Source organism: Oncorhynchus nerka, linkage group LG9a, assembly GCF_034236695.1.
Source record: "Oncorhynchus nerka isolate Pitt River linkage group LG9a, Oner_Uvic_2.0, whole genome shotgun sequence".
In the NCBI taxonomy this organism is placed as follows: Eukaryota; Metazoa; Chordata; class Actinopteri; order Salmoniformes; family Salmonidae; genus Oncorhynchus; species Oncorhynchus nerka.
In genome coordinates, this window is record NC_088404.1 from 61058239 (window position 1) to 61083451 (window position 25213).

Here is a 25213-nt window from a genome sequence, read left to right on the forward strand (position 1 = left end):
AACTACATTTGCAGCTGTACCGGTTAGTTGAATTTACAGTGTTCTGACTTACTGAGATTTGGGTTATTTTCAATTGTTGTGTTTGACTGAAACGTTTGCCATTGGCTAATGTCCCCAGAGATCTTTTCAATAACCAGTTTGGGTAGTTTCACTGATTTCACACATTGTTCAAATGATCGGAAGTAGAGCTTGCATTGTCCTCCATTTGCTTTTTTCATAAACCGTTTAAGTGTTTTTCTGACCTTTTAAGTCAATATAACTCATTGCACTGTTCACTTGTTTTAAGTCCATGCGAGTTTCATTTTCAATGTCCCGTTCATACTCATTCAATGTTTGTTCCTTTACAATCAGTTCCATAACCCTCATGTTAATGTCTTGGAGGAATTTCTTCTCCTAGTACCTGATCAATTCTGAATAACTGAATAAATACTCCGTATTTCATCGTGCTAGTTGCTCGGCCATGGTTTCTGAACTCCACGTTTCCAATGTAATCCTCAATATTCCTTGTCATTTTCCCATTAAGGAATCCCTCCCTTCTGGGTTTCGGTAGTAATTTGTGGCGTATAATCAGGAGTCCCAACACAGTACTTGCGGTTGAAGATAAATCGGGTTTTTATTTCCTATTGTTTTACAAATCTAAACTTTGGGGGAATAATAATAATAATAATACAGATCAATGTAGTGTTTGCCAAGGTAGGAGAATAAACAATTATCTGTAGAATCTGCTCATTAAGAGCTCTCCACTGCCATGTTGCTGAAGTGAGTGGTTTCTCTTGCGCTTGGTTGCGGTCCCTTGCTGTGGTCCTGAAAATATTCTCTGGCTCACAGGTTATGACATTTCTTCATATAGTTACAGCACCCCTGACATCCTTGCCTCTTCCTCAAAGCACATTGGAGGAGGAGATGGGACATGAGGAATCACGGAAATACAATTTAGATTCAGTCTAAATGTGCAGATTGGAACGTGGCCAGCATGATTCACACAGTGAATTGGTGAAGAGTAGTAGTGCTCAAGTGTGAGTCAGTGTGTGTGCTCTGGTTTGATTGACAGGTAAAGGAGACCATGGCGTGCAGATCCCAGGAGGACCGTTGGACAGACAGGACAGCCTCCACAACATGGAGAGGTGAGCACTAGTCACAGATATTTTTTGGGGAATTCCAGCACTATGGATGTTACGTTTTCATGCAAAATAAAAAAAAATCATGTCTTGCATAATGGACTAGCCAAATATAAACCAAACTTTTGATGTGTGTGCCTAGGGCTGTGGCGGTCGTGAAATTCTGTCAGCCGGTAATTGTCATAGAAAGTTGAATAAATCCATTTAATATAGCCTACACCATCACAATAAAATCCATGATTTATTTTGATGTGATAGGCCTGAGAATGTCTTAGAAATCAAAACATAAGGGCACTATATTGTTGTTCTGGAAAAGTTTTGGGGAAAAAGCATGCTTTCTGATCCTTTCAATGTGCTCGCTGTGGAGAGGCAGTTGCAATTGGTGCTCCGCTGGACGGAAAGCAAGTTAAGAGATCTAATCGATGGAAGATGGAATTAAAATGACATAATTAAAGGTGAACTGAAAGGGGCTACACTAGGGTTACAAAAATTCCTCACACTGTTGTCACGAAGTTGGAAGCATAGAATCGATTAGAATATATGCTGTAGTGTTAAGATTTCCTTCCAATAACTTTACACTCCACCAAACTTTACAGTTTGCACTATGCTTTGGGGCAGGTTGCGCTCTTCTGGTCTCCTCCAAATCCAGATTTGTCCGTTGGACTGCTAGATGGTGAAGCGTGATTCATCAATCCAGAGAAAGTGTTTCCACTGCTCCTTAGTCCAATGGCGACAGGCTTTACAGCCAACGCTTTTAATTGTGCATGGTGATCTTGGGCTTGTGTGTGGCTGATCGGCCATCGGAACCCATTTCATGAAGCTCCTGACAAACTTATTGTGCTGACGTTGATTCCAGAGGCAGTTAGGAACTCTTGTGAATTGCGGTCCCGTTCTGTGAACTTGTGTGGCTTACCACTTTGCAGCTGAGCCGTTGTTTCTGCTAGATGTTTCCACTTCATAATAACAGCAGGGCAACACTTTGACTAACTGATTTGTTGGAAAGGTGGCATCCTATGTTGGTTCCATGTTGAAAGTCACTGAGCTCTTCAGTGAGGCCATTCTACTGCCAATGTTTGCCTGGAGATTACATGGCTGTGTGCTCGATTGTTTACTCTGGTCAGCAACCGGTGTGGCTGAAATAGAAATAATTTCAAAGGGTGTCCATGTACTTTTTTGTATAGTATATGGTCATTATTTGAACTGGCTAGCCAGCTAATGTAACGTTTAATTGACCAGACATTTTAGTAATAACTTGTTTAGGGCGTCCACCCACAGTGCTCAGAATGACAAATCACATTTTGAATATGGTCATTCATATTAACAGAACATGCAAGTCGAGATTGCAATGATGTGCAGTCCTTACTGAATTCTGATGTGCTCTTTGAATGGTCCACATTTTACTTTTCCTCAGCCAACAAGACTAATAGTAGAAAAGTTTAAAAGTTCTATTTGTCAGCTTTTCGAGAAAGAAATGACCTATTCCAAACACTCTGGGACAGTTGCGGGATGATAGATCCCAAATGTATTCAACTAGTAGGCCTAGGCTACATAAACAAAAAAAATACATTAAAAAGCAATGAGTCTGATGCAGCCGAGGAGAGCGTTTAGCTTAACGTTGACAAACCATTATTTCTATACATTATAAGCGCAGCAATGTGCACAAGGCAGTACCGTAATTGCTGGACTATTAAGCGCACCTGAATATAAACCGCACCCACTGAATTATTAAAAAATATGTGCGGCTTATTTATGTACAAAATACATGTCTATAAGCCGCAGGTGCCCACCAGTTCATTGAAACAAATAAACTTTACACAGCCTTTAAACGAAACACAACTTGTAACAAAAATTAAAACCGTAGCCTACCAAGAAAGTCATTGGTCACTATCTTCCTCCTCCTGTGCACTGAAACCACTGAAGTTGAATAGCCTCAGAATTGCTTAATCCGATGTTGGATCGTTTTCATTGTCGCTCTCGTCACTTTCATCCGGAGGCAAATATCCCGCTGAGCTCATGCTGCCCCTTCAACACGCAGCAGTCCAGCCTTTCGAAACCTGTTGATGATAGTGGATTTTTTTGCTCCACGCTGTCAGGACCCACTGGCAGACTTGACCATAAGTTGCTCTTCGCATGCGGCCCCTTTTAGTGAAGGATTTCTCCCCAGTTGTCATCCAAGCCTCCCATTGAACACGGAGCGCCACCTTAAATGCACGATTTACACTGATGTCGAGTGGCTGCAAATACTTTGGGCCATCTGCTTTTCTTCCCTCTGAAAGGTTTGTTGTCTTTTTGTACTGAGTCTGTTCCTCACGCTGCTGTTTACAAAGTCTTATAATCGACTCATTAAGGCCAAGCTCCCATGCAGCAGCTCTATTTCCTTTTCCAACAGCCAGATCGATCGCCTTCAACTTGAAAGCTGCATCATATGCATTTCTCAGTGTCTTTGCCATGATGAGGGTGACAAAATTACTACCGTAATCAGAATGATGAAGTTTGAGCGCGCTCGATTTACGTCACATTATGTGACGGTGCTCAGTTTTTTGGCGGCATAAATCTTGTGAAAGCGGGAAAAATCCATAAATTAGCTGCGTCGTTGTATAAACTGCGAGGTTGTGGGAATAAAGTAGCGGCTTATAGTCCGGAAATTACGGTAGGCTTCTTGCGACTCTTCGCTCCATCATGCTATTAGCGGGAAACCACCATTGTCAAAATATCACTGCACATGTGAGCAGTTTCATGTGATAGATGAAAATGTCCATTAGCAGTTTAGAAGAGTGATCTAATAGGCTGCTTGGAAGCAAGGTAAGACATGCCTGGTATTAAAACGTTCAGGTTTCAAACAATGAAGTATATGTTTTGGTAAATGCATACTGCCTCCATCTCATTGTAAAGTGTTGTGTGACGCGCTGATGAAGCCTGCCTTCCGTTGCCGCTTGCCGCTGTGTTGAAAACAACTGAACTGGTTAAATAAAGGTTAAATAAATACAATTTGAGTTCAGGACAACTGGGAACTGGGGGGAAAAAATAGCTCCGACTGGGGAAAAATTGTTTTGAATGGTAGTCCAACTCGGGACCTCGGGCCTCTTTCTAGAGCGCCTACTTATCAACCTGAATACGTAATGATTTTACCTCTGTATTTTCCAGAGTTCCCAGTTGTCTTGCTCCAGCAACAGCTCTTGTGCTGTGTGACAGATTTTCCACTCAAAGGCTCTATCTGTATGCTGTTCCGATGTGAGAAGATTTATAACAAATATCCTGTGCACTCCAAATTTAACTGCACTTAATTATGCAAATATCAGACAAACGCCGGCTATTACCGGCTAATGGGCTTCCGAGTGGTGCAGCGGGTATAAGGCATTGCATGTCAATGCAAGAGGCGTGTCCCTGGTTCGAATCGAGGCTGTATCACAACAGGCCGTGATTGGGAGTCCCATAGGGCGGCGCACAATTGGCCCAGCGTCGTCCGGGTTTGGCCGGGGGAGGCCGTCATTGTAAATAAGAATTTGTTCTTAACTGACTTGCCTAGTTAAATAAATGTAACATTTAACTGGTTAGGACAGCTCATGAGGTCTAGGTATGAATCGTATGACTAAAGAGGCTTCATGCATAGTTTTTGATTTGTACCCCCATGTCAAATGTATATTCTGGGCACTTACAACCAATTTTCTTCTGAGACTTTGTTGACACAGCCCCATTTGCAAATGACAAACTTTATTTTCCATGCTCCAATTGACTTTCCCATAGAATTGCCCTCATAGAAACATGCTACTATACTTTATTTTAGACATGCATGGCTCTGGGTTCTGGGATGTTAATAATTCACTTAATCTGTCCTTTCTCCTTATGTGTGCACTTTGCTACATGGATTTATCATTTTGTGATGAGTGTGCATGATTATGCCTCTCCCGCTCTTCCCCAGCCTGCTCCCCAAGGCTGTGAAGAGGCGAGTCTACGCCCTGAAGAAGCTACAGGTGCAATGTGCCAGCATAGAAGCAAAGTTCTATGAGGAAGTCCACGAGCTGGAGAGGAAGTACGCTGGCCTCTACCAGCCCCTCTTCGACAAGGTACAGTCACACTACAGGTGCTATCTCTGTGGCTTCTTATTCTTGTGTCCTTTCCTCTCCTGTGCACTGAGCACAGGATTAGTGAAAGCAAATGACGGACATATACTAGGAATTTCTTAACAATTTGTACAGACTAAGGGCAGGAAACGACTTTTAGATAATGACGCCCCACAGGAAGGGCAAGAGGTGGACTACTTCCAACAGTGACTCACTACTCAATGCAAAAAAGAGGGAGCGCTGCTTTGGCATCAAGTATGGAGATATATATATATATATATATATAAACTCAGTAATTTACACGATACCCCATAATGACAAAGCAAAAACTTTTTTTTTACACTAGCAAATTTTTTACTAATAAAAAAACAGACCTTTTTATTTACATAAATATTCTGACCCTTTGCTATGAGACTAAAAATTGAGCTCCGGTGCATCCTGTTTCCATTGATCAACCTTGATGGTTCTAAAACTTGATTGGAGTCCACCTGTGGTAAATTCAATTCATTGGACATGATTTGGAAAGGCACACACCTGTCTATATAAGGTCCCACTATTGACAGTGCATGTCAGAGCAAAACCAAGCCATGAGGTCGAAGGAATTGTCTGTAGAGTTCCAAGACTGGATTGGGTCGAGGCACAGATCTGGGGAAGGATACCAACATATTTCTGCAGCATTGAAGGTCCTCAAGAACACAGTGGCCTCAATCATTCTCAAATGGAAGAAGTTTCGAACCACCAAGACTCTTCCTAGAGCTGGCTGCCCCGCCAAACTGAGCAAACGGGGGAGAAGGGCCTTGGTCAGGGAGGTGACCAAGAACCCGATGGTCATTCTGACAGAGCTCTAGAGTTCCTCTGTGGAGATGGGAGAACCTTCCAGAAACGCATTAATCTCTGCAGCACTCCACCAATCAAGCCTTTATGGTGGAGTGGCCAGATGAAAGCCACTCCTCAGTGAAAGGCACATGACATCCCGCTTGGAGTTTACAAAAGGCACCAAAGGACTCTGACCATGAGAAACAAGTTTCTCTGATCTGATGATGGCATGATTGAACTCTTGGGCCTGAATGCCAAGCGTCACATCTGGAGGAAACCTGGCTCCATACCTACGGTGAAGCGTGGTGGTGGCAGCATCATGCTGTGGGGATGTTTTTCAGCGACAGGGACTGGAAGACTAGTCAAGATCTAAGAAAATATGAACTGTGCAAAGTAGAGACCCTTGATGAAATCCTGCTCAGGACCTCAGACTGTGGCGACGGTTCACCTTCCAACAGGACAACAACCCTAAGCACACAGCCAAGACAACGCAGGAGTGGCTTGGGGACAAGTATCTGAATGTCCTTGAGTGCCCAGCCAGAGCATGATCTTGAACCCGATCTAACATATCTGGAGAGATCTGAAAATAGCTGTACAGCGACGCTCCCCATCCAACCTGACAGAGCTTGAGAGGCTCTGCAGAGCAGAATGGGAGAAACTCCCCGAATACAGGTGTGCCAAGCTTTTAGCATCATACCCAAGAAGACTCGATGCTGTAATCACTGCCAAAGGTGCTTCAACAAAGTCCTGAGTAAATCCTGAAAAATGTAAAAGCGATTTTAAAGTTATATTTTTAATAAATTAGCAAAAATGTATAACCTGTTTTTGCTTTTTCATTATGGGGTATTGTGTGTGGGTTAATGAGGTGCGGGAAACAATTGAATCAATTTTAGAATAAGGCTTTAACGTAACAAAATGTGGAAAAGGTCAAGAACTGAATTATTTTCGAAGGCACTGTAATATCACCAGTAGTACATTTACCCTTAATCTGCATTGTTTATAATCTACAGTGTTTGGTTATGCTAATTTCTGTTAATGCATTCAATATATTGTTATTAGTTTACTCTTCTCATTGTCAGATTGGACATTTTGTTTGCGGAGCTCACAAAGTCATGCTACACTTGTGAGAAGCAAGTTTTGGTTTATTTCGTCCCATTTGAGTTCTTCATTTATTCATTGTCTTTTGTTTGAAACATTTTATTCTCTGATCCAGTAGAAATGTCTTAAAATACCTGGGTACTTCTTATCCCTTGCGCAGATACAGATGTCTGTCCGGAGCTCACTATTATGGAAACTGAGGGCCTAGAATAGTTGATGCAATGTTTCAAGTTCATTGCAGACAGGCGGAGTAGAGCGATGACTATGATTTGAAAGAACATAAACGTGCGAGCCACTGTGATGTTAGTATCAGCTTGAAATGTAGAAAAATCTAATGGTCTACTTTGAAACAAGGTAAGACATGCCTCGTATTAGAAGTTCAGGTTTGAAAATGCATACTGCCTCCAGCTCATTGCAAAGTGTTGTGTGACGCGCTGATGAATTCTGCTTTCTGTTTGAGCTGCTGCTGCATCTCAATCAGATTTTCCGCTCAAAGGCTCTGAATCTGTATGCTGGTGCGGGTGTGATAAATAAGATGAATATACTGTAGCTTACGCATGTGCCAATTTAATTTCAAGCAAAGTAACCCGTAGACTAAGCATGACTAGTCAAATGTATTTACATTGACTGGTATTTCCATCAATGAAAAGGCAAATATTCATTATTTCTCAAAAAAATGTATTGACCGCCACCATTTTTATTTATCGGCTTTTCAATTTCGTGGCTAGCGGAAACACTGCCTGGGGGCGTATTCATTATGCTGATTCTGTTTCATTGTTTGCTTGCGTTTTAAGAAACATTTTGTAATGGGGAGGGACCTACCTGATTTTGTCCTATAGAAACTTGTTTTAGTTTCTGTTTTGCAAATGTTTGGCCTAATGATTACACACCCCTGCTCTTTCTCAGTCTTTGATCTACTGCGTGCAGAATGTCCTAGCCTATTCATTGATAGGCCCCCGCTTTGCTGAAGTTGCGAGACATTTCAAGATACAGCTTTCCATTGCGACATACGCCTTTTGATTTCCGATAGATAGGCCTAGTGCACAGTTTTGACTGTATGCCTGGTGGCCGACCTGCCTATACTGATAATAGGCCTAGTGCACAGTTTTGACTGTATACCTGGTGGCCGGCCTGCCTATACTGATAGATGGGTCTAGTGCACGGTTCTGACTGTATGCCTGGTGGCCGACCTGCCTATACTGATAGATGGGTCTAGTGCACGGTTCTGACTGTATACCTGGTGGCCGACCTGCCTATCATAATGGGCCTAGTGCACGGTTCTGACTGTATGCCTGGTGGCCGACCTGCCTATACTGATAATGGGCCTAGTGCACGGTTCTGACTGTATGCCTGGTGGCCGACCTGCCTATACTGGTAGCTGGGTCTAGTGCACGGTTCTGACTGTATGCCTGGTGTCCGACCTGCCTATACTGATAATAGGCCTAGTGCACAGTTTTGACTGTATACCTGGTGGCCGACCTGCCTATACTGGTAGCTGGGTCTAGTGCACGGTTCTGACTGTATGCCTGGTGGCCGACCTGCCTATACTGATAATAGGCCTAGTGCACAGTTTTGACTGTATACCTGGTGGCCGACCTGCCTATACTGATAGATGGGTCTAGTGCACGGTTCTGACTGTATACCTGGTGGCCGACCTGCCTATACTGTGCCCCTCCCCTCTCTGTCCCTCACTAGCTCGCTATGAAATATGCAAGTGTTTGTTCTCGGAAGTACGGCAACTAATCAGTCTCCTCTGTTCCAAAAATACTTGCTCTCAAGAGTCGATTCCTAGCGCAATCTAATCTTGACACACAGAAATGGGAGTCAACACCAGGAGTCCGCGTGCAAGGAGTTGAGGAATAAATTATTTGAGGTGACTCCGCCATGAAGTCATTGTCTTTACCAATTGGGAAAATGGCAGAGAAATATCTGTAAGGCAATACTTTTGAGAAGTTAAATGAGAAGGAAATGGAGTTATAGTAGTACAGGTGCAATGTTTAACCATCTGAAAGGGATGCACCGTGAGACCTAAACAATTACTGGCACCAGTGCAGCTACGTTGTGAATTCACGGTGATTTGAATGGAAAACCGATAAATTGTCACGTCACATCCCTCGTAGTTAATATTTTATTTTATTTGACCTTTATTTAACTAGGCAAGTCAGTTAAGAACAAATTCTTATTTTCAATGACGGCCTAGGAACAGTGGGTTAACTGCCTGTTCAGGGGCAGAACGACAGATTTGTACCTTGTCAGCTCGGGGGTTTGAACTTGCAACTTTCCGGTTACTAGTCCAATGCTCTAGTGGTTGGCTCTTTTACAAAGTTAGTGCGTGCTGTTTCTTGCCAGTCACTTTTTTTGTGTTCTTTTTTTTTTGGTGTGTTTTACCCACAGAGACGAGATGTGGTGACAGCCACAGTGGAACCCACAGACGAAGAGTGTGAGTGGCACAACGACAGAGAGGAGGAGGAAGAGCTAGCGGTTAGTGAACTGATTGGCTCAAATGCATCATGCCCCTCAAACATCTTGTAGCCAGTCACAGCTCTGTTTAGATGGAACCTTCAAGCTAGGAACCAGAGTATTCATTTTTGTTGTTGCAAATGAGAAAGCTAACTCTGTGCCTCATTAGTCCCATTTTAAAATTATACATGGTACTTGGTCACCTCACCAAATACTAATTTTGGTGTATTGTGTTACCTGTGTTAGATCTAGTTTAAATCATTACTTAACATTGAATATAAATGACAGAAGACATGAGAAGTAAATCTGAGAAAGTTTGTTGCTAGTGTAAAGCAGTACTATTGGCCAGTCTAAAGCAATACTTATTTGTTTGTGTGTGAGATCTGTCTTGTAGAATGTGGAGGGGCATGGCCACCAAGCACACAGGTGACCATAGTTTGCTTATTAAGAAGGGACACACCATTGCTAATTGGGGGGAAGCTTCTGCTCTAGTCCAGCTCTTTCAATGTATTCTATATATTTCTGTATCGTACATGTTATAGTAACTAAACTGTAGAGGTGTTTATTGGTTTAGTTTGACAAAGTGCATACAATTACAAGTGTTTCCTGTCACCTGGTGCCTCATGGGAGGGTAAGATGGCTGCCTGTCTCTGTAGGGGTTAGTTGGTGGTGTTTGGAGTCCTGGGGCTAGTCAGACTGATCTTCAATCTTTATATTTATTCTTTACTTTGAGCCTGGTCCAGCATCTTGTTTGATGATTTGTATATACCTGCTCCAAGAGCCTTCAAATTAAAAACCTTTCTCTGGATCTTCTGCTTCCTGCCTAAGCCTGCTCACCGGCACCAGCCAGACAGGACAAGTACCACCCACCATTAAAATGTGCTGCACTTGAACAAAAGGATAGCTCTCCAGGACAACTGTTGGTACATGCACAGATGGGAATACATGAGAAATCAGAGTATAGTAACAATTGTCTGCCTGTAGGAGGAGCTGAAGAAGAAGGCTGCTGTTGAGGAGAAGAAAGAGGACGCCGCCCCAGAGGAAGACCCCAAAGGCATACCCGAGTTCTGGCTCACCATCTTCAAGAGCGTGGACATGCTTAGTGACATGCTGCAGGTAGACTGTCTTACTTTCATGTGGGGCCTAGTCAGTGTGCGATTTCTCTCCTAACTAGTGCACACACAGCGGAGTGGTGAGTGATATGCTACATCTGAGTGATATGCTACAATGTAATTACATTGGAGTGGAGTACTGCATTGAAGCGGTTTCTGTTCCATCAGGAACACGATGAGCCTATCCTGAAGCACCTTCAGGACATCCAAGTCAAGTTCTCTGAGCCTGGACAACCTATGGTAGGTATTACAATCCAGCTGAGTCTGGGATCCATCTTTTTTTCCAGGATCATTTATCCTTTATCTGTGTCTGAACATAAAGTTGACATCGATAATTGAGTTCGTCTTCTGACTTGTTTTTTTCAAATCACATCCCTTTATTCATAGAATTAATACATTTTGTACAATAAACTAATCACATAGCTGATCAAATAACCTCTGTCTGTATGTGCGAGACTGGTTTTTGTGAAGGTATTTTCTGTGTAATTTGGTCGTTTGTCCCTCTATTTTTTCTTCTTGGCAGAGTTTCACACTAGAGTTCCACTTTGAGCCAAATGGTTTCTTCAACAACGCTGTGCTCTCTAAAGTCTACAAGATGAAGTCGGAGCCTGATGACGATGAACCCTTCTCATTTGAGGGCCCGGAAATTTTCGACTGTGAAGGGTGAGGGTCAACGACATTAGTAAAGCGGTCCTAATGTTGTAAACAAATAATGCTTCCACCAAGAGTCAAATGTCTTTATTTTCTAAGCTATTGCACATATTTTACATGACAAGTTCTTAAAAGTAGTCAGCAATGCACGAAGTGTGGCAATACCGGGTCAATTTCTGCAACAACTAATTGAAATGCTAGGCTTAACTTCCCAGCTGTTTCCAGACCCGAAGCTATTAAGTTGTAGCTGTTTAATGCGCATCTACTCTGTGAGTGCATTGTAACGCATCGCTCATCTGTTACATGTCATATCGCTGAGTCTCTGTTTAAAAGACCATAGAGTTCACTGTTTTTCTTTTTTGCCATGGACAATTGTGTATCATGGTATTGTGACAATAATAAACCAAAACCTCAAGGGACCGTTTCCTGCACATAGATTAACCCATAACTGTCTAAGCCTGTGGAGGGGGGGTTCTACTACGCTATATGTAATTGTTTTACGGGCAAACCAAGGATCATTTAGCTATTTGATTTGGAATTTTAAGACCCCTTGAAGTGTCAAATATATATATATATATATATATATACTGCTCAAAAAAATAAATGGAACACTAAAATAACACATCCTAGATCTGAATGAATAAAATATTCTTATGAAATACTTTTTTCTTTACATAGTTGAATGTGCTGACAACAAAATCACACAAAAATTATCAATGGATATCAAATTTATCAACCCATGGAGGTCTGGATTTGGAGTCACACTCAAAATTAAAGTGGAAAACCACAGGCTGATCCAACTTTGATGTAATGTCCTTAAAACAAGTAAAAATGAGGCTCAGTAGTGTGTGTGGCCTCCACGTGCCTGTATGACCTCCCTACAACGCCTGGGCATGCTCCTGATGAGGTGGCGGATGGTCTCCTGAGGCTTCTCCTCCCAGACCTGGACTGAAGCATCCGCCAACTCCTGGACAGTCTGGTGCAACGTGGCGTTGGTGAATGGAGCGAGACATGATGTCCCAGATGTGCTCAATTGGATTCAGGTCTGGGGAACGGGCGGGCCAGTCCATAGCATCAATGCCATCCTCTTGCAGGAACTGCTGATGCACTCCAGCCACATGAGGTCTAGCATTGTCTTGCATTAGGAGGAACCCAGGGCCAACCGCACCAGCATATGGTCTCACAAGGGGTCTGAGGATCTCATCTCGGTACCTAATGGCAGTCAGGCTACCTCTGGCGAGCACATGGGGGGCTGTGCGGCCCCCCAAAGAAATGCCACCCCACACCATGACTGACCCACCGCCAAACCGGTAATGCTGGAGGATGTTGCAGGCAGCCGAACATTCTCTACGGCGTCTCCAGACTCTGTCACGTCTGTCACATATGCTCAGTGTGAACCTGCTTTCATCTGTGAAGAGCACAGGGCGCCAGTGGCGAATTTGCCAATCTTGGTGTTCTCTGGCAAATGCCAAACGTCCTGCACCGTGTTGGGCTGTAAGCACAACCCCCACCTGTGGACGTCGGGCCCTCATACCACCCTCATGGAGTCTGTTTCTGACTGTTTGAGCAGTCACATGCACATTTGTGGCCTGCTGGAGGCCATTTTGCAGTGCTCTGGCAGTGCTCCTCCTGCTCCTCCTTGCACAAAGGCGGAGGTAGCGGTCCTGCTGCTGGGTTGTTGCCCTCCTACGGCCTCCTCCACATCTGATGTACTGGCCTGTCTCCTGGTAGCGCCTCCATGCTCTGGACACTACGGTGACACACAGCAAACCTTCTTGCCACAGCTCGCATTGATGTGCCATCCTGGATGAGCTGCACTACCTGAGCCACTTGTGTGTGTGTTGTAGACTCCGTCTCATGCTACCACTAGAGTGAAAGCACCGCCAGCATTCAAAAGTGACCAAAACATCAGCCAAGTAAGCATAGGAACTGAGAAGGTGTCTGGTCACCACCTGCAGAACCACTCCTTTTATTGGGGGTGTCTTGCTAAATGCCTAATTTCCACCTGTTGTCTATTCCATTTGCACAACAGCATGTGAAATTTATTGTCAATCAGTGTTGCTTCCAAAGTGGACAGTTTGATTTCACAGAAGTGTGATTGACTTGGAGTTACATTGTGTTGTTTAAGTGTTCCCTTTATTTTTTTGAGCAGTGTATATTGAAACATTTAATAAAATAATTTTTGGGCCTTGTTTTAGCCCATACAAACGCATTAAAAAAAGATTCATTGCGGGAAACCTCTTTTTGTTGGGCTATCTGAAGCTTAAACTGACATGTTTTTATGGGGTGCGGACATCGACTAGGGGTTTAAGGTCAGTCCTGGACTGAAAAGCTATTTCAATGGAGATTCTGCAATGACGTCCAGGACTTTGCAGAAACCGGCCCTCAAAATTTTACTCGTCATGTCAGTGAGCACATAAAACAAAGTCCATTCAATTTTATAATTTCTCCTTTCTCTCCCTGCCCTCCTTTAGTTGTCAGATAGACTGGCATAAGGGGAAGGATGTGACGGTGAAGACCATTAAGAAGAAGCAGAAGCACAAAGGCCGTGGCACTGTCCGCACAGTCACCAAGCAGGTGCCCAACGACTCCTTCTTCAACTTCTTCAACCCCATTAAAGGTGAGAACACCACAATCTAGTCTTGACACCCTTTGCACAGTTGTCACATTTGGCTCCCTTCAATTTAAATCTAACAATGGATAGGTCTTCACTCCCCTTGGAAGAAGCACCTTTGACAGCAATTACAAATGATTTTGAATACATTTCCTCCAACTTTGCTAAACTCTTGGGGCCCCATCTATCTATTGTTGTTGGCAAAATTGCTCAAGCTCATTCAAGTTGGTTGTAGATCATTGATGGCAGAGATGGGAACAAGTCACAATTTTGCAAGTCTTACCCTTCAAGTCTCGCATTAAATCCCAAGTAATAATAGTCAAGTCTCAAGTTCCAGAGCTCAGGTCAAGTCTCAAGTCCCTAATTTGGGGTTTTATACCAATTTCAATGCCATTTTTAAGAAAAGTATGGAATATTTTCTCTTTTCCTTATTTTAGCCCACTAGTACAATACATAGGCTTATGTAATAAACTCCACAGATCATGAAAATGTTTCCTTGAATCATCATTACTAATAGAAAGCACATCCAAATTATTTACAGCTAGTGTTGATATTACAGTGGCTTGCAAAGGTATTTACCACCCCTTGGCATTTTCCTATTTTGTTGCCTTACAACCTGGAATTAAAATATTTTTTTGGGGGGGTTGTATCATTTGATTTACACAACATACCTTCCACTTTGAAGATGAAACATATTTTTTATTGTGGAACAAACAAGAAATAAGACAAAAACAGAACTTGAGCATGCATAACTATTCACCCCCTAAAGCCTATACTTTGTAGAGCCACCATTTGCAGCAATATCAGCTGCAAGTCTCTTGGGGTATGTCTCTATAAGCTTGGCACATCTATCCACTGGGGTTGTTGCCCATTCTTCAAGGCAAAACTGCTCCAGCTCTTTCAAGTTGGATGGGTTCTTTAAGTCACACCACAGATTCTCAATTGGATTGAGGTCTGGGCTTTGATTAGGCCATTCCAAGACATTTAAATGTTTCCCCTTAAACCACTTGAGTGTTGCTTTAGCAGTATGCTTAGGATCATTGTCCTGCTGGAAGGTGAACTTCTGTGCCAGTCTCAAATCTCTAGAAGACAGAAACTGGTTTTCCTCATTCATTTCCCTGTATTTAGCGCCATCCATCATAACTTCAATTCTGACCAGTTTCCCATTCCCTGCTGATGAAAAACATCCCCACAGCATGATGCTGCCACCATTGGTGGCGGTGGTGTTCTCAGAGTGATGCGGTGTTGGGCCAGACATTGCGTTTTTTCCTTGATGGCCAAAAAACTCAATTTTAGTCTCATCTGACCAGTGTACCTTCTTTCATATGTTTGGGGAGTCTCCCACGTGCCTTTTGGCGAATACCAAACGTGTTTGCTTATTTTTTTCTATAAGCAATGGCTCTTTTCTGGCCACTGTTCTGTAAAGCCCAACTCTGTGGAATGTAGACTTAAAGTGGTCCTATGGACAGATAATCCAATCTCCGCTGTGGAGTTTTGCAGCTCCTTCAGGGTTTTCTTTGGTCTCTTTGTTGCCTCTTATTAATGACGTCCTTGCCTGGTCTGTGAGTTTTGGTGGGCGGCCCTCTCTTGGCAGGTTTGTTGTTGTGCCATATTCTTGGATTTTTTTTATAATGCATTTAATGGTGCTCCGCGGGATGTTCAAAGTCTCAGATTTTTGTTATAACCCAACCCTGATCTGTGCTTCTCCACAACTTTGTCCCTGACCTGTTTGGTGAGCTCCTTGGTCTTCATGGTCCCGCATGCTTGGTGGTGCCCCTTACTTAGTGGTGGTGCCCCTTACTTAGTGGTGTTGCAGACTCTGGGGCCTTTCAGAACAGGTGTGTGTGTGTATCTAAATGCCTATAATTTCCACCTGTTGTCTATTCCATTTGCACAACAGCATGTGACATTTATTGTCAATCAGTGTTGCTTCCTAAGTGGACAGTTTGATTTCACAGAAGTGTGATTGACTTGGAGTTACATTGTGTTTAAGTGTTCCCTTTATTTTTTTTAACAGTATATACTGTATAGCACAGTATAGCAGTTGATCAATCTCACACATCTCATCTTTTTAAGTGGGAGAACTTGCACAATTGGTGGCTGACAATACTTTTTTAGAAGGCTACTAATGACCATCAGTGGCATCAGAGCGCAGAAGCCTAGTTACTGTGACTCAAAGGTCACGTGGAACTTGGCGGTCGTGACCCGTGACTGCCGACGACGCAGAAATGTGGTCACCATAACAGCCCTAGCTGAGCTTGGACCAATAAACACAACACTTTGTGGAAACTCTTTCTGGTGTGTCTTTGGCCTTATAATTTGGGTAAATGTCACCCTGAAAAATAAAACCCAATCCAATTCTAAAGTCTTTAAAAGACAGAGGTAGGTTTTCTTTTAAGGCAGGGATTGGCAACTTTGATGGGGGTGGGGGCAATAAACAAATCTCAAATAGTCGAGGGGCTGCAGTTGCACTGCCACCACCAATAATACATATTTTGCCATGCGGTGTAGAGAAAAGCAAGTTTGCTGCCATTCTTCACCTTTTGCCTTGGAGTGGAGATATTTTGGAATTGTATGTCGTTTCTTTGGCTATGCCAGATTAGGTGATTAAGCTAATCAGGTAAATTTAATTAACCAGAAAATTGGGCCACCACGAAATTGTTTATACAGCTGTTATCTTCCGAATAAACTCTTAAAGACCTGGTGATCTTTTACCTCAATAGCAGTCAATATTTAATCACCTTATTTAGTCTCATCTGAAAGTTGTAAATTCTTGGTTATCTTCTCGACTCCTGGCTAACAAGTTGAATCAGCAAAACAAAATTTGGTTTAATTATTTATTTACTAAATACCTAAATCACACAATTAAATCTACACAGAATGGATCATACATTGATCACAAATTATGTCTTATCCTAGAGAGGTTATGTGGGACGCTAGCGTCCCACGTGGCCAACATCCAGTGAGACTGCAGAGCGCCAAATACAGATATAGTCATTATACAAATTCAGAAAACAAAACCTATTTTACATAGGTTTAAAGATGTCAAACGATGTTTATATTCAATCATCAGGTTGTTTTTATCCTAAATTATCTATAATATTTAAACCGGACAATAACGTTGTCAATATAAAAGGTTTAACAAGAAATGCACTCTCTCGGGATTGCGCATGAAAAAGCTCTGACAGGTCAGGGTCTACTCATTCAGACTGCTCTTACTCCCTCATTTATCAGAATACAAGCCTGAACCCATTTCTAAAGACTTGACATCTCATGGAAGGCATAGGAACTACAATTTGAGTCCTAAGTCAATGGAGACTGTAATGGCATTGAATAGAAAACGACTACAAAACCACAAAAATAAACTCCTTCCTGAATGGATTTTTCTCAGGTTTTGCCTGCCAAATCAGTTCTGTTATACTCGGACACTACTTTAACAGTTTTGGAAACTTTAAGAGTGTTTTCTATCCAAATCTACCAGTTATATATATGCATATTGTATCTTCTGGGCCCGAGTAGCAGGCCGTTTAATTTGGGCATGCTTTTCATCCAGAATTCCAAATGCTGCCCCCTACCCGACACATTGTGACATGGGGCCGTGCATTATCATGCTGAAACATGAGGTGATGGCGGCAGATGAATAGCACAACAATTAACTCCTTACGGTAGCTCTATGCATTCAAATTGCCATCGATAAAATGCAATTGTGTTCGTTGTCTGTAGCTTATTCCCGCCCATACCAAAATCCCCCCGCCACCATGGGGCACTCGGTTCACATTGTTGACGTCAGCAAACTGCTCGCCCTCAGGACGCTATACATGCGATCTGAAATCCCCAAACTTGTAGCGTCATGCCCAAGAAGACTTGAGGCTTTAAAGTGCTGAGTAAAGAGTGAGTATGTATGTAAATGTTATTTCATTTTTCTATATAGTTGCTACAATTTCTAAACCTGTTATTGTGTGTAGATTGAGGGGGGGAAACTATTTAATCCATTTTAGAATAAGGCTGTAATGTAACAAAATGTGGAAAATGTCCAGGTCTGAATACTTTCCAAATGCACTGTATGTACAGTACCATTCAAGTTTGGACACGTACTCATTCAAGGGTTTTTATTTTTTAAACTTTTTTCTACATTGTAGAATAGTGAAGACATCAACTATGAAAATTACACATGGAATCATGTAGTGTCCATCAAATCAAAATATATTTGATATTCTTCAAAGTAGCCATCATTTTCCTTGATGACAGCTTTGCACACTCTTGGCATTCTCTCAACCAGCTTTACCTGGAATGCTTTACCAACAGTCTTGAAGTAGATCCCACATTCTGAGCACTTGTTGGCTGATTTTCCTTCACTCTGTGGTCCAACTCACCCGAAACCATCTCAATTGGGTTGAGGTCGGGTGATTGTGGGGCCAGGTTATCTGAGACAGCACTCCATCACTCTCCTTCTTGGTCAAATAACCCTTACACTGCCTGGAGGTGTGTTGGGTCATTGTCCTGTTGAAAAACCAATGATACTCCCTCTAAGCGCAAACCAGATGGGATGGCGTATCGCTGCAGAATGCTGTGGTAGCCCTGCTGGTTAAATGTGCCTTGAATTCTAAATAAGTGTCACCAGCAAAGTACAATCACACCACCACCTTCATGCTTCACTGTGGGAACCACACATGCAGATCATCCATTCACCTACTCTGTATCTCACAAAGACACGGCGGTTGGAAACTATTTCTTTAATTTGGACTCTTCAGACCAAAGGACAGATTTCCACCAGTCTGATCTCCGTTGCTAGTATTTCTTGGCCCAAGCAAGTCTTCTTCTTATTGGTGTCCTTTTGTAGTGGTTTCTTTGCAGCAATTCGACCATGAAGGCCTGATTCATGCAATCTCTGAACTGTTGATTTATAGATGTCTATTACTTGAGCTCTGAAGCATTAATTTGGTCTGCAATTTCTTAGGCTGCTAGCTCTAATGAACTTATCCTCTGTAGCAGAGAACTCAATCTTCCTTTCCTGTGGCGGTCCTCATGAGAGCCAGTTTCATCATAGCGCTTGATGGTTTTAGCGACTGCATTTGAAGAAACTTTCAAAGTTCTTGAAATGTTCACTATTGACTGACCTTAATGTCTTAAAGTAATGATGGACTGTCTTTGCTCAAGCTGTTCTTGCCATAATATGGACTTGGTCTTTTACCAAATAGCCCAATCTTCTGTATACCACCTCTAGCTTGTTACAACAAAACTCAAACCCATTAACATCTTGTGTACATGCTAAATAAATGTACACACACACGTTATTTAATTATTGCACCCACGCTGCTCTCGCGCCTCAACGAGCATCTGCGTGGCCAGGCGCTCAAATTGAAAAAGGTTCTATTTGTGACGCTCAGCTGTGCTGCAAGTCCGGCCTCTCCCTACTCATTGTGTTTAGGAGCATATACCCTCGTGTGTGTGTGTGTTTGTGATCGAAAAATGAACTTGACGTCCACACTAGTCGGTTGTAGTAATGCACTGTAAAGTTGTTTTCAAACCGCCATATAAAGTCCAAAGAAGTAAATTAGAAGCCTGAGGAAGGAGAGGTGACAAAAAGGCAAACCAAATTCTTTATCTTCTGTAGATTTGATCAGTATTTCAGGTAAAATAACAACTCAATGTTTCTCAGGACATATTAGCTAACAGCAAGCTAGCTAAATTGCCATAAAACATAAACATTTTCGACCAGTCCCCAAATTAATATAATTTGTTCAGAGTTTTGCTATTTCAACCTGCGAACACGTGTGTCTAGTTTGGTCAGCATGTTAGAATACATACTTTTTTTTATCAAAACACACTTGTTAATTTAAATGCATTCCAGATGACTATCTCAGGAAGCTTCTTGAGCGAATGCCAAGAGTGTGCAAAGCTGTCAGTATAGCATTTATTTAAAACTTTTTTTCCTGTGTTATTTCATAGTTTTGATGTCTTCACTATTATTCTACAATGTAGAAAATAGTTTTAAAAAATATATAGAATCCCTGGAATGAGTAGGTGCCCAAACTTTTGACTGGTACTATACATGCATACAATCATCATTGTTCTTCCTCTTTTAATCATGGTTACCTGCAAGGAAACACGTGCCGTCATCATTGCTTTGCACAAAATGGGCTTCACAGGCAAGGATATTGCTGCCAGTGAGATTGCACCCAAATCAACCATTTATCAGATCATCAGGAACTTCAAGGAGAGAGGATCAATTGTTGTGAAGAAGGCTTCAGGGCACCCAAGAAAGTCCAGCAAACGCCAGGACCGACTCGTAAAGGTGATTCAGCTGCGGGATCGGAGCACCACCAGTACAGAGCTTGCTCAGGAATGGCAGCAGGCAGGTGTGAGTGCACCGTGAGGTGAAGACTTTTGGAGGATGGCCTGGTGTCAAGAAGGGCAGCAAAGAAGCCACTTCTCTCCAGGAAAAATATAAGGGACAGATTGATATTCTACAAAAGGTACAGGGATTGGACTGCTGAGGACGGGGTTAAAGTAATTTCCTCTGAATCCCCTTTCTGATTGTTTGGGGCATCCGGAAAAAAGCTTTTCCGGAGAAGACAAGGGGAGCGCTACCATCAGTCCTGTGTCATGCCAACAGTAAAGCATCCTGAGACCGTTCATGTGTGGGGTTTCTTCTCAGCCAAGGGAGTGGGCTCACTCACAATTTTGCCTAAGAACACAGCCATGAATAAAGAAAGGTACCAACACATCCTCCGAGAACAACTTCTCCCAACCATCCAGGAATAGTTTGGTGACGAACAATGCCTTTTCCAGCATGGTGGCGCAACTTGCCATAAGGCTAAGTGGCTTGGGGAACAAATCATCAATATTTTTTTTACCATGGCCAGGAAATCCCCCAGACTTTAATCCCATTGAGAACTTGTGGTCAATCCTGAAGAGGCGGATGGACAAACAAAAACCCACCAATTCTGACAAACTCCAAGCATTGATTATGCAAGAATGGGCTGTCATTTAATTTTTTTATTTCACCTTTATTTAACCAGGTAGGCTAGTTGAACAAGTTCTCATTTGCAACTGCGACCTGGCCAAGATGAAGCATAGCAATTTGACACATACAACAACAGTTACACATGGAATAAACAAAACGTAGTCAATAATATTGATTATTGCCATCAGTCAGGATGCTGCCCAGAAGTTAATTGACAGCATGCCAGGGCGGATTGCAGGCAGTTAACCCACTGTTCCTAGGCCGTCATTGAAAGTAAGAATTTGTTCTTAACTGACTTGCCTTGTTAAATAAAGGTAAAATAAAACATACAAACACAAGTATGTGGACATCCCTTCAAATTAGTGGATTCCGCTGTTTCAGCCACACCCGTTTCTGCAGTCTCCTCAGACAAACATTGTCAGTAGAATGTCCTTACTGAAGAGCTCAGTGACTTTCAACTCGGCACCTTCATCGGATGCCACCTTTTCAACAAGTCAGTTCGGCAAATTTCTGCCCTGCTACAGCTCCCCTAGTCAACTTTAAGTGCTGTTATTGTGAAGTAGAAATGTCTAATATTAGCAACAACGGCTATGTTGCGAAGTGCTAGGTTACACAGCTCACAGGACCCCCGAGTGATGTAACGTATATAAATGGTCTGTCCTTGGTTGCAACACTCACTACCGAGTTCCAAACTGTCTCTGGAAGCATCCTCGGCACAATAATTTTTTGTCAAGAGCTTCATGAATTGGGTTTCCATGGCCAAGCACCTGCACACAAGCCTAAGATGAGCAATGCCAAACGTTGGCTGGATTGGTGTAAAGCTCGCTGCCATTGGACTCTGGCGCAGTGGAAACTACTCTCTGTAGTGAGCAATCACACTTCACTGTTTGGCAGATGCCAGGAAAATGCTACCATAGTGCTGACTGTAAAGTTTGGTGGAGGAGGAATAATGGTCTGGGGCTTTTTTCGTGGTTCGGGCTAGGCCCCTTACTTCCAGTGAAGGGAAATCTCAACGCTACAGCATACAACTACATTCTAGATGATTCTGAGCTTGCAATTTTGTGGCAACAGTTTGTGGAAGGCCCTTTGACAGCAAGCGTACCCGTAACATACCACCACATTACTTGAAAATATGTAGGGTCAACTCTGTGATGTTGGATTTGCTCCAAACCTAAAATGTTTAATTTATGCCAAAATGTTTATTTCTGTGCGGTCTTCACTTACAGCTTTTTTTCGTCTGTGGGTACACCCGGTCTGTGGTTATGCGGGAAAAAAATCTGAAATGTGCTTTCTACATTGCCAAATGTTCTGTTCTTCACAAATTGAACTGTCTGGCCTCTGTCAAAGAATGGTCCCCATTTCATGCTAATCTTGCGGTCCTGTGTTTCTGCTATATTAATTTGGAAGTGGGACTGTGCTGCTGCTAAGTTGTTGCCACCACGCCAACTAAATATTTTAAGATACTAGAGCTTTCCTCAGCCAACAAGACGGCTGACAGCAAAATCAGTTTACTATTCAATTGATCAGCTTGTCGCGTTCAATGCCAAGAACATTATATTCCTCTCGAGGCACTTTCAAGTTGACTGCCGTAGGGATAGAAACATGCATTCTGATAAACCCAGTCATTGCACAACATTCTTAATGCAAGCATGGGAAAAACACACTTTTGAAAGAAGATTTGATGGCCACTCCTAAAAATGAGACCCACACAAATAACACAAAGGTATCCAAGCATCGAAGGTAAGATGCATGGGTACCCATTAAAGGTAACTCAGCATGCAGAAAGCAAGATTATATTTCAGGCCATGTGTAGCATACAATAGTTTCTCTGCAGTTGTTCAACACAACCAGCAGGTGACGGTAGACTCTCACTTCTGCCCGCTGCACCTTGATCCTGGCAGTGGAACTGCTTTCCCCCAAATACTCATTCTGCACAGACTTCAATGTATCATATTGATCTGGTTACTAAGACGGCAAGCACTTCTTTAGGCATTTTAAATATCTCGACGTGAATTTGATTAGTGAGTTTAAGATGCTCTTTGTAATAATGAAAAGTGCTTTATAAAGTAGGCCTAAATGTATTATATTTATACATCTGGATGCGTCCATACTTAGATATACAGGACAGGGGCTGCTCACATTGCCTGTTACACAATGACTGTCTCTATTGATGGTTAGATGTTATTCACAGCCTGGTCTGTGTAGGCACAATCTCTGTTGTGGACTAGAATCTGACTTCTGTCCTACATACGTTGGACTTCAAAGCTTAGCTTACGTCAAAGACGTGGGCTTTCCATTCTTCGCCAATACCGGAACTGAACTGTGTGCTTGTGCGACCCAAGATTTTGATTTGTTTACTTAGCTACAGCTCATTTACACATCACACACCTCCAGTTTGGAGTTCTTATTGTCTTGGTGAAGAATGGAACACACACACACACACACACACACACACACACACACAATTGTGTGTAAAACCAAAGGTGGTAGGACCATGTAAGGGTGACCCAGCTAGTGGGTCTATATCACTGTCACAAGGTGATTTGCATATCTTAGGTAATCTGAATGAGTAAAAAAGCACCTTTTTATTTGAGCTCTTGACTCACATTGTTCTATCTATTAGTCAGCCCTTCCTTTCAAACATGCATGCACCAATCCTGAACCCTCACCTTCAAACTCTGAATACCTCTTTGGTGTATCCTAGGCGTGTGATTGGTAGATATTAATAATGTAGCTCAGGTGTGTACCCTCAGGGTGGGGCTTGCGTAGTCAAGTCTCTGAATCCGCTATCTCTCAGACAATAGTTCTTTGTAAAGAAAAATACATAAATTGTACACCTCACCCTCTCGGACTCACTTCCTGCCCTTCAATGTAAGCCAACATTCAGTTCAATTCAGTGTAGCCAAAATGACATTCAACTCTTTCCTCTGTTCCATCTTTTATTTTTACTTCATTCGTAAGTCTCTACCTAATCTCCTTTCCTATTTTTATCTTCCCTTGAATAAAGTTAAGTCCATTCCATCCCCATCTCCTATCTCCCTGCAATCAGTGTTGTCTGTCAGGCTATGTGAGTGGGAAATGGGGAGAATGCTGGCTAAGGGCTAACCTTGACTCATCTGACTTTCCCTCCATAGCAGACTTTCTGGAATGCAGCCCTGCCTGCCTGGTACCACTGTGGGAATGTGTGTGCATGCGCACACCCACTCATGTGTTACTGTCAAAGAAGGTTTACACTTATGTGTGAGTGTTGTCTGTTTGAATGATTGTTTGTTGAACAAGCATGTGAGAAGTGAGTCGTATGTACCCTACCGGTCAGAAGTTTTAGAACACCTACTCATTCAAGGGTTTTTCTTTATTTGTACTATTTTCTACATTGTAGAATAATAGCGAAGACATCAAAACTATGAAATAACACATGGAATCACGTAACCAAAAACAAATCAAAATATATTTTATATTTAAGATGCTTCAAAGTAGTCACCCTTTGGGCATCAGGTAGCCTAGTGGTTAGTGTTGGGCCAGTAACCGGAAGGTTGCTGGATCGAATCCCTGAGCTGATGAGGTAAAAATCTGTCTGCCCCTGAGCAAAACAGTGAACCCACTGTTCCCCGGGCGCAGCTTTCCCCACCTCTGATTCATAGGGGTTGGGTTAAATGCGTAAGACACATTTCAGTTGAATGCATTGTTGTTCAACTGACTAGGTATCCCCCTTTCCCTTGCTTTGATGACAGCTTTGATGGCATTCTCTCATCCAGCTTCATCTGGAGTGCTTTTCCAACAGTCTTGAAGGAGTTCCCACATATGCTGAGCACTTGTTGGCTGCCTTTCCTTCACTCTGGTCCAACTCATCCCAGACCATCTCAATTTGGTTGAGGTCGGGGGATTGTGGGGGCCAGGTCATCTGATGCAGCACTCCATCCCTCTCCGTCTTGGTAAAATTGAATCATAGTGCTTGATGGTTTTAGTGACTGCATTTGAAGAAACTTTCAAAGTTCTTGAAATGTTAACTATTGACCGACCTTCAAGTCCTAAAGTAATGATTGACTGTCATTTTTTATTTACTTATTTGAGCTGTTCTTGCCATAATATGGACTTAGCCCTATTTGGTAAAAGACCATCTTCTTTATACCACCCCTACCTTGTCACAACACAACTGATTGGCTCAAACGCATTAAGGAAAGAAATTCCACAAATGAACTATTAAGAAGGCACACATGTTAATTGAAATGCATTCCAGGTGACTACCACATGAAGCTGGTTGAGAGAAGGGTGACTACTTTGAAGAATCTCAAATATAAAATATATTTTGATGACAC

At 42.5% G+C, this 25213-nt stretch overlaps 1 protein-coding gene across 6 annotated transcripts in view; it reads left to right on the forward strand.

Moving 5' to 3' along the window:
* The window catches only part of nap1l4a (nucleosome assembly protein 1-like 4a), a 61951-nt gene that overhangs the window by 13664 nt on the left and 23074 nt on the right, over nucleotides 1–25213 (forward strand). For all 6 annotated transcript variants that reach the window (XM_065022742.1, XM_029668807.2, XM_029668801.2 and 3 more), the window contains exons 3-9: nucleotides 1052–1124; nucleotides 5038–5182; nucleotides 9488–9574; nucleotides 10538–10669; nucleotides 10834–10905; nucleotides 11189–11328; nucleotides 13791–13936. In XM_065022742.1, coding sequence (XP_064878814.1) covers nucleotides 1052–1124; nucleotides 5038–5182; nucleotides 9488–9574; nucleotides 10538–10669; nucleotides 10834–10905; nucleotides 11189–11328; nucleotides 13791–13936 — 795 coding nt within the window. The remainder of the gene's footprint in view (nucleotides 1–1051; nucleotides 1125–5037; nucleotides 5183–9487; nucleotides 9575–10537; nucleotides 10670–10833; nucleotides 10906–11188; nucleotides 11329–13790; nucleotides 13937–25213) is intronic.